The sequence below is a fragment of the Oryzias melastigma genome, linkage group LG15 (assembly GCF_002922805.2).
Source record: "Oryzias melastigma strain HK-1 linkage group LG15, ASM292280v2, whole genome shotgun sequence".
NCBI lineage: Eukaryota > Metazoa > Chordata > Actinopteri > Beloniformes > Adrianichthyidae > Oryzias > Oryzias melastigma.
Window position 1 is genome coordinate 28,788,793 of NC_050526.1, and position 10,030 is coordinate 28,798,822.

Here is a 10,030-nt window from a genome sequence, read left to right on the forward strand (position 1 = left end):
CACTATAAAAATCTAACATAGCTGGAAAAAAAAAATCAACAAATACTTCAATAAAAGTCTATTGAACTTCATGAAAACACAACTGCCTTCTCGTGTAGTTGCCTGGTACTATTCCGATGAGGAAGGACAACTTTTCCTGGAGCGACTTCGTGGATGGGAAATGTTCAAAGATGGTCAGATGAGTGACAGCTGATGCAGTGCTGCCTTGGTTTCCTCTGCAGGCTTTGGCATCCATCCATTCTACAATGATGCAGCTTACATGTGGTGAAAGAGCCTGGCGACATGATACATATATCGATATGTGTCCAGTTTCTTCTTCATTTTGGGTTTTTGGTGCAGATTCATGAGCTTTAAAGTCTTCACTTTTACCAAATCTGGACAAAAAAAGTTTATGCACATAAAAAACCACATATTGTCATTGCTGAATTTTTCCACTTAAGAGATTGTAAATATGATCAAATATTTTTTGAAAGCATCTGCGAAAACAAATACTAAACATGACTATGTTTCTACAATAGGAGTTCAAATAAAGAAAATGAATGCAGGGAAGACATTAAAAATGTCAACGCTAAAATTCAAAGCAAATTTTATAGATATAATGGAGTCAACAAGATTTATTGTTTTGTGCTTTTTTTATTTTTGTCATAATTGATTGTTTTCATTGTTTATGTTTGTGATTCAGTAAAACTACATTTGTAGAAGTTGAGAAAAAAAGCTTAAAATTTATCCAAATCTCTTTTTTAAATTTGCATATTGTCATTCATTGTTGTGTTTTAGATGTTTGTTTTTTATTTTAACAGTTTAAATTAAACAAAAGTTTGCATTAAGCAAATGTATATTTCACACAAAAAATTGTTAAAAAAATGTATAATTAAAAAAAAAATATTTAACACTAAAAGTGAGTCACTAATAATTAGTCAAACTGAACTTTATTTATAAAGTCTTTTTCTTACAGTAGCAACACAATGTGCCTAATTGTGATTTTCCTTTGAACCACTCTGCTTTTATTTCATTAAACATCACAGTTTCTTGAAGTTTGACCTCCACTCTTTGGGATTCTCTTTCTTTTGTAATTTGTCGTAATAGGTTACAATAACAATGAAGGTCTGATCTGACTGCAGCAGCATCTATTGTTCCCAGGTGGAATTTTACAGACGCACTTCCTGCTTTTTTATGAGCGTGTTTGCAGGTAATTCTCCTGGTGTCGATGCCAGAGACTAAATGCACTTGAACGTGCTCGAGACTAAAATAACATGTTTTCTCATTTTCCAGTCCACTACTGTTGGTAATGTGAGAGCCGGGCTAATCCCTGAGAGTCTCAGATCATACAATCAACCCCCCACCCCCCCCACCTAACCAGAATTTATTCATAAAACCCTAAAACTGAATATTTGACACTAAAGTACCCTGTCACATGCAGCTATGTGTATGTATACAGAATGCAGGTATTTCTGCTGTTTTAGGGGAGTTCCCCCATGAATCACAGCAGATCAATATAGATCTCTTTCTATCAGCAATTGGAACGTGGTCATATCTCCCTTCCCCACTTAGTCATTTGGAGCGTTCCACCGGTCAGATCTGAGACCTCTATACTAAACACACACCGGGAGTCCATCTGCTTTCACGGCGCTGCATCAACTGCTTTCATAAACGGAGCGCAGGGCTGGGGGGTCATGTGAATAGAGAGTGGCTCTTTAGGTAAATTCTATTCAGGCAACAGCTGTCACACTGAAGGCTCAGAATCACAGGTGTTTACTCCACCTGCAGAAATCCTGACATAACCTGTATTAGCCCCTCCCATCTTTTGGGGTTTCTCCCAGCATCCTTGAGTTTTTAACTCAGACACTAACAGAGAACTACATTTATATTAAATGGACAAACTTTTGGAACAAGAGACACGGTTTTATCGATCCAGAGTTTTTATTTTATAACAGCTTTTGCTCATTTTGTGAGTTTTTTTCAGTTCAAGACCAAAGAAAAATTGAAGCATCAAAGCATTAAAAACTTTTTCAGGTCAGATCTGAACCAATGCTGGACTATGGTCTGCATCACACTGGGGTGTTAATTTCAGGCTGGTTTTCAAAATAAAGGCTTTAGATATTAGTAGTGGGATGCTGAGAGAGGGAATCTTCCTTTCTGCATTGAGCTGTGTGGGAACAACTTGATGGTTTTATCTTCCAACCCAACTCTTGATGCAGTGTGAGAAACTTGAAGGGCAGATTCAAACCCACAACCTCAAAGTCTTGAAGCACACATTCCTCCACTTAGCTGATAAATTTCCCATCATCCTCTGGGTATCATTACATGTTAATTTGGTGATGAATGTCATCTTTAACTATATTCAATCTAAAAAGAGTCTGTTAATCAAGCAGTTGTAGAAACATATGTTCTCAGATTCTGCTGAGTCATTGGAGCTCATAGCTGTGGTCAGAAAGGATCTCTGATGGTTCTGTTGTTGAGCAACTCTGTTGGGGTGATCAAGCTTTTCCATTATGGATTTCATCATCCATCCATCCATTTTCTGAACACCTATGCCGTGATCCCTTTTGAGGTCACAAGGTTACTGGAGCCTATCCCTCCAACTGTTGGGCGAAGGTGGAAGATACCCTAGATAAGGGTTCCAGTCTGTCTGAAGATAGATTTCATCTTCTAAAGTATTTTTATCAGACTGAGCAGAACCAGAACAGAACCAACCTTCTTCATTAGCTTGTTCAGCCTCTTTGAGACTCCAGGTGTCTTTTCCATACATGGACCAATATGACGCCTAAAGCTTTCTAAATAACAATCGGCTTTGTCTCTTCTTCTGATATTTCACTCCTCCACCATCTCCACGTCTTATCCCATAATAGAAATATGACTTACACTCTAAGAATCATCTCCTTTCACATTCAGTCACACTCCTGTCACATTCAGGATCACATGATGCTCCTACATCACGTCACAAAGTGCTCCACCAGTTCTCTGTCCAGCTCTGAAACAGCAATACGGGAACACTAAGAAAAAGTTGCACAACTTTCCTTGGAGGACAGAAAAAAGTCCATAATTTGTATTAATGGTGTAGAAGTTCATTTCTACACACTTTTCATGTTTTTAACAGTTTTTTTTTTTCAGAATCAGAAGATAATTTTTCTCAAACTTCATTTGAGGTATAAAATAAAAACATCTACCCATTTATTTTTATGTATTGTGTAAGTGTTGTCACACAATCATTAAGTTTTCACTAAATTATGAAAAACACCGTAAAGGCCTGCAGAATATGAGAGCCCCTTACAGTGGGAACATCTAACAGTGGTTGACCTGTGGTTGCCTCATAGCTTTACTAGCATGCATGATGGGACACATCCTTCTTCTTTAGACCTTTGGATCCATTATCTTCACTGTTACATCTCCCAAAGGAGGCTGGGGGGATCTCTGGTTTAACTTCGTGACAGCTCATTTTCTGTGTTTGAACACGAAGGAAAAACATCACAGTTCTTATTTCCAGCTGTAATAATGATGTGGCTCAAGAGTTGCTGAACTGTATCTTCAAATAAATAACCCCTTATTCTTTACATAGGTGCATGGGTTGACAGCACAACTACACAATAATGATTAATGGAAATTAAATGTATTAGCAGATGGAGGTTTGGATGTGGAATCATACTCCAAATTAAAGTGGTAAAACACACTACCAGCTGATCTAACTTCAACACTTTGTCTTTGAAACAACTCAAAATGAGGTTTAGTAGGGTGTATGACCTCCACGTGTCCACATGATCTCCTGGGGAATCTCCTCCCACACCTGGACCAAAGCATCCACCGACTCCTGGACAATCTTTGGTACAACCTTGCATTGGTGGCTGGACCCAGACATGATGTCCCGATGTGCTCACTTGGATTCAGGTCTGGGGAACAGACTGGTCTATCCATTACATCAGTACCTTAGTCTAGCAGAAACTGCTGACATACATCATGTTGGATGATGTTGTAGAACGTTCTCCATAGCATCTCCAGACTCTGTCACGTCTTTCACTGTGTGCTCAGTGTGAACATGCTTTCATCTGTGAAGAACACAGGGAGCCAGAGGTGAATTTGCCAATCTTGGTGTTCTCTAGCAATTGCCAGCTCGGCATTGGGCTGTAAGCATAACTCCCATCTAGTGATGTTAAGACCCTCCAACCTCTTGGAGTCTGTTTCAAGCAGTTTGAGCAGACACATGCACATTTGTGGCCTGCTGGAGGTGATTTTGTAGAACTCAGTGCTTCTCCTGTTTCTCCTTGCACAAAGGAGGAGGTAGCAGTCCTGTTGCAGGATTGTTGCCCTGCTGCAGCCTCCTCCACGTCTCCTGATGTACTGGCCTGTCTCCTGGTAGCGCCTCCATGTTTTGGACACTACGCTGACAGACACGGCGTCCTTCTTGACACAACTCACATTGATGTGCCGTCCTGACGAGTTGCACTAGTTGAGCCCCTTTTGTGGTTTGTAGAAGCCGTCTTATTGTACAGCTGGAGAGAAGACTGTCGGCATTCAAAAGTCACCAAAACATCAGCCAGAAACATAAGGATGGAGAAGTTGTCTGTGGTCACCACTTGCAGAACCCTTTCTTTACTGGAGGTGTCTTGCTAACCCCCATTTTTTTTTTCCAAAAGTTGTCCATTCCATGTGAAATTAATTGTCAGTCAGTGTTGCTTCCTAATTGGACAGTTTGATTACACAGAAGTGTGATTGACATCTAGTTGTTTGGTTGTTCCCTGTATTTTTTTTTAGCAGTGTATATATAAAAAGTCTGTTGTCTTTTTACTTGAGTGGATGTTCCAGAGAATTTACCTGATAATAAATGAAGTGCATAATTTCCAAAACATTTACTTTGAAGCACGCATTAACATTTATGAGATATTTTTATTCCGATCCTCCTGCAGCACCTTTTCCTTTACAGTTTTCTGAGTCCGGCGTCATTACTCAGTGTCTTGTCTCCCTGCTTTTCTTCTCCTTTGTTGCACCATTCTGCTTTTTTTGGAGCGTGTGTTCTCTCATTCCAGAGGTGGGAACAGAGCAATAATAGAGCTGAACAATTGCTGAACACAGACACGGGTTAATCTGTTGACCCGCAGCTGTCGTGTGCTGTAGACTCACCATCACAGCATGTTTTTGTGGACTTCAGTTCCTACAACCAACTGTACAGAAAGAGTTGATATTTCCTGTGAAGATGTATAGCGTTAAACGACGACCTTGAACTCAAACTTTTTCATGAAAGAAAGAGTTAGAGAGATTTTTTTTTTTTTTTTGTCAAAGCACTTAAATAGCTGAAAATGTATTGTTTCATTGTCCGAGCCCATCTGTTGTTTATCAAATCTGTTTGACTATTTTCTAAAAATGACAACTGCTTGTCAATGTTCTGTCTTTGAAGACCAGATCCAAGCAAATAATAGATCCTGTGATACCCAGGAATTAAACCAGTGACCAAATAACAGTTGGTTGTTCAACCTCTGGTCCACAGCAGCTTCTGAAGTCAAAAACAACCATTTATTATTATTTTTTTAATTCACAACAGTATTTTTTTTTGTCCCAGTTAAAAGTAAAATTCATGATCACACTTTCTATAATTAATGTTAATTTAATATTTTTAGAATTGCTTTGCAAACGCATTTTTACTTCTGTCAGTGTCCAGATATATATTTTTTTTACTTTTTCCAAATATATTAAAGAGAAAATCTTTCATGCACTCAGTTGTTTTGGTTGAGTCTCTACATGGAAATTTATTTTCAAAAAAGTCATTGTTATTCCTCTTCCTTGAGGCTATGGTTTCCATCTGCAGATCTGATGGATTACTTGCTAATCGTTCTGCTTATATTCTCGATGCATTTTCCACGAATATTTGGATTAAATTAGCAAAAAAAGGTCATTTAGAATCATTTTTGAGTGGAATAAAAATGCAACATTTGAGACAGAAAAAGGATCCCTAATAATTAGATTTGTGAAGTCAAACATTTTAAATGGAGACAATTTCTGTAACAGCACGTTTACATATATATTACATAATGTGTTAATTTAAAAACAGGTGTTTGTTGATGCTTCATGATTCAACTTTACTATCATACCTTTTTTTTATTTTTGATGGATCATAAAATTGTACTTCAAAGTGCCTTGAAATTGTTCTTTCATTTGGTCTGTTTTAATCTGAACTCACTGATTTTCTAACATTCTTTTGAGTTATTTTTTACTGTTTAAAAAGTTTGTGATATCAAAGAAGAAAACACAAAAGTGACAGAGATGCTGTGATTCTGCAGAGCGGATGGGAGACCGTACATGCGGAGGGTGGAGTGGATTGTTGGGTTTAAACACATATGAAGGTGAAGAAGAAGTTCTCGCCTTTTTTGTGCATTTTCATGCACTTCCTAGGTCCATGTGCTGGGGTGTAATTAAAGCAGCAATGCCCCCCTCCCAACCTTGGAGAGAATGTTGTTTGAGTGCATGACAGGAGACGGCGAGGGGGACTGTAAGTGGAAAAGGACAAGAGAGAATAGGAGAAGACGAGCAGAGGACCCGAGCGGCCCCACTCTCATGTTTTAACCTTTTTAAGTGGAGTGAGTGGGGAGCAGCAGGCGTGCTTGAACTTCTTAATGAGGACAGTGCAGCCACGATCATTTCAGCTCTCTGAAGGAATGCAGACGTGATCAATTTTATTCAATTCATCAGCGCATGCAAAGAGCCCGAGCACATCAGAAATGTGTGCAAACGCTGCAGCGAATCCTTCATGCATGCACGTACACTAACTTTCAATTTAAAGATTGTAATAATGAAATTCATCTCTTTTCCTAATAGTGCTCATTAAGTTTAATTGCTGTTGTCAAACGTTGTATTTATTACTTCAGGAACTTCTGCTAAACTCTAGAACATACTATGATAATGATGATGTTGAAAGAAGCGGAGTGACATCAGTTTCGAACAACACAGCTGTCCAGATCAAACGGCCTGAAAACAGGTTAAAGTGGCTCAGGAAGACAGGAAGGCACAGGGTGCATTCATATTGAATGAAAAAAAGAACATGCACACGGACTATGCACATCTCTCCCCTCCACAGATCCATGGCTTCATCCCTGAAGTTCTGCTTAATAATTTACAGCTGCAGTTAAGTCTGACTGATTCTCTTTGCTCGGTCTTCCCTGCACAGGAAACACCAACAGCGTGTTTGCCCTGGACTACATCAGTGGCTCCCTGACCGTGAATGGCCAGCTGGACCGAGAAAACCCGCTCTATTCGTCAGGATTCACTCTCACAGTCAAGGTGAATTGTTGAAACGTGGATGGTTGGGGCACTGTCTGCCTAGAGAGAAGATCGAACATATGTCTCCAGCGGATCAAGAAACAGCTTTAATATGATAGTGCATTAAATCAATGAAGCGTCTGGACACAAAATCCTGCAAGTAGCGTGGCGAGGAGCCAGAATGATGGACTGGTTACAGACTCATTCTTCTGAAACAATAGAAAGAGTTATAGATAAACAAAGAAAGAGAGGTACCATAAGAGACAAATACATATTCATACAGGATCTGCATTTCAAAATCAATGAACTGGCTAAAACACAAAAAGATGCTAAAGTCAGCAACTAAAAGTTTATGCATTTTTAAAACATTCAAATGCATTAATATGATTAAAACGTATTAATATAAAACGCACTTGACAAAAAAATTTTATTTTAATTTATTTTTAAAATTACATTTGATTTAAAATTATTTTCTTTTGTAATTAAATTGTTTTTAAGTAATTTGTTTGTTTGCAAAATCATCTTTTGATTGAAATATAGATCATTTCAATTATGATCTGTTGCCTGATACGGTGAGTTTTTGCTAACAAAAATATTAATATAAGATGCAAAAATATTGACAACAGTGTTCCAGAAAAAGGACCTTACTCACCAACAGTCTCAAATTTATGACACATTTTTAAAATTGTGTAACGGTTTCATAAGGAGTAGATTATCAACTAATGTTGTATTATTTTAATTGAACAACAACAACAAAAAATAATAACAATAGAAAGGTTATTCTCTATGGCACAAGGTAAAATAAACAAAGAAATATAAATAAAAAATATGGGAGTAATGTAAAATTATATGTAAAAGGTAAAATTTTACTAGAATGAAGTTATAAATTTACAAGGAAAAAGTGATTCATTTTCAAAAATAAAAATTAGCTTGTAAAAAAAAAGGGTTTCAACAATTATCCAACATTAATTATTGAAATTATTTAAAAGATAATTCAGAGAAATTAAGATGTAAAGAATATTGCTGAATCTGTTTTTTTTTTGGTTATTTTTTGTAAATGTACAACTTTCTTTTTTTTATTATTTTTGTGGTATTAAGGAAAGGTTATGGAAAGTTTTGATCATATTAATGAGATGGAGGTCTAAGAAATTTCTGAACTAAATTGGGTACGACTAGTTTTGTGGGTTAAAGCGGAAAATAGTTAATGTGCTTTAGTCCTACGTGTTCCTCTTTACTGGGTGCATTGGTCTAATTTTCATCAAATCTTATCAGAATGTCTGGTTTAGAAACAATCATAAACTCAGCAGAAGTGAAGATTTTTCTGCTTAAATTTGACTTTTGTTTACTTTGGTGAAAATAGCTACATTTATGATGTCAATAGCATGTCATGTCTGGATCCCAACGCGTCCAGAACCCAATCGGAGATGCTTTGATCACACAGTGGCCTCAGTAAAACCTGAGTTTATATCAAATTATCTGCAGTTTTTGATGATGGAATTCAAAACGGGAGGATTTGAAGAAGAGATGATAAAGATACAACTCCTGCTGAGGTTTAATACAAAAGTGATACCAGCCTAAGTCTGTCTTTTTAATTAAAATCAATAATTGCAAACAGGGAAAATAGCACGAGCAAAAGTGCTGAAAAAGAGAAAATGTAATTCAAAATGTATTTATAAGATATGGATTTTTTTCTCGGAATGCTCTCCTCTTTCGTCTATGTGTGCTTTCTTTGCTGCTGCTGCTATTGATTGTGGTTTGCCGTAGTAATACAACTAATTTCTCAACTTCAGGGGGCCTAGATAGCGCTGAACGTGTGGAGGTGGAGGTCAAATGATTATGGAGTTTTGAGATGAGAGAGACTAAAACACCTGAAGAGCAGCATGAGGTTCCTGCTTCATGTCTTGATGCTCGTGACACTCCATCGATAGAAGGCGGAGCTGGAACACACCTGTCTCTTTTTGAGTTCATGACTTCAGCATTGAGGGAGTTGGAAACTCAATGGAGTGTTAAAGTTTGTTCTGTTGATGTCCAAGATGAGTGTCCTTACTCTTTTGGGTTCGGTAAATGAACGGCTGCAGACCTCTTGAAAATGAGCTCAGTTCAGCCGGATATTTTCAGAACCATCTAGTGTCTCACCACCTCTTCTGTTTCCTTCTCCTGAAGGCCACTGAACTGAAAGAAGATCGCAGTCCGTCTGATGCCACTGTGAGGACCACCTTCACCATCCTCCTAATAGACGTGAATGACAACGCCCCAAAGTTCAACAGCTCAGAGTACCGGGTCCTCATCACAGAACTGGCCCAGGTGGGCTTTGCTTTGCCACTCTTCATCCAAGCAGAAGATAAGGATGAGGTGAGTGACTCTCACTCAAAACATCTCAGACATATAAAAAAAAGGTTAAATTTGATGCTTACTGTGCCTCAACATGAAGTTCTGCTCACTAAGTACTGAGAAAAATGCTCCTTCAAAGAAGATATTTGTTAATATCCATGTTTTCACCACCATTGTCAGGTGGTTGGAGACCTTTCCCAAAGCTTCTCACTCAGGTTAAATTAAACAAGATGTTTTCATGAAAATTATTTCAAACTAGTTTTTCAAAAAAGTTATTGTGATCATGTTGGGTTTATGGGAATTATTACATGTTTTTTAGGATTTATGAAATTGGAGATTTTTAAAAATAAAAGTATTTGTTTGTTTACGGAGTTGGTTGATCATAGCCAAGACTAAGTAATTATGCAAAACATTTTCATCCATCCATCCATCTTCTTGACCGCTGCTTCCCTTTCGG

At 37.7% G+C, this 10,030-nt stretch overlaps 1 protein-coding gene across 2 annotated transcripts in view; it reads left to right on the forward strand.

Moving 5' to 3' along the window:
• cdh23 (cadherin-related 23) overlaps positions 1-10,030 on the forward strand; it is a 168,380-nt gene that overhangs the window by 81,739 nt on the left and 76,611 nt on the right. For both annotated transcript variants that reach the window (XM_024298075.2, XM_024298076.2), the window contains exons 10-11: positions 7,151-7,263; positions 9,406-9,594. In XM_024298075.2, coding sequence (XP_024153843.1) covers positions 7,151-7,263; positions 9,406-9,594 — 302 coding nt within the window. The remainder of the gene's footprint in view (positions 1-7,150; positions 7,264-9,405; positions 9,595-10,030) is intronic.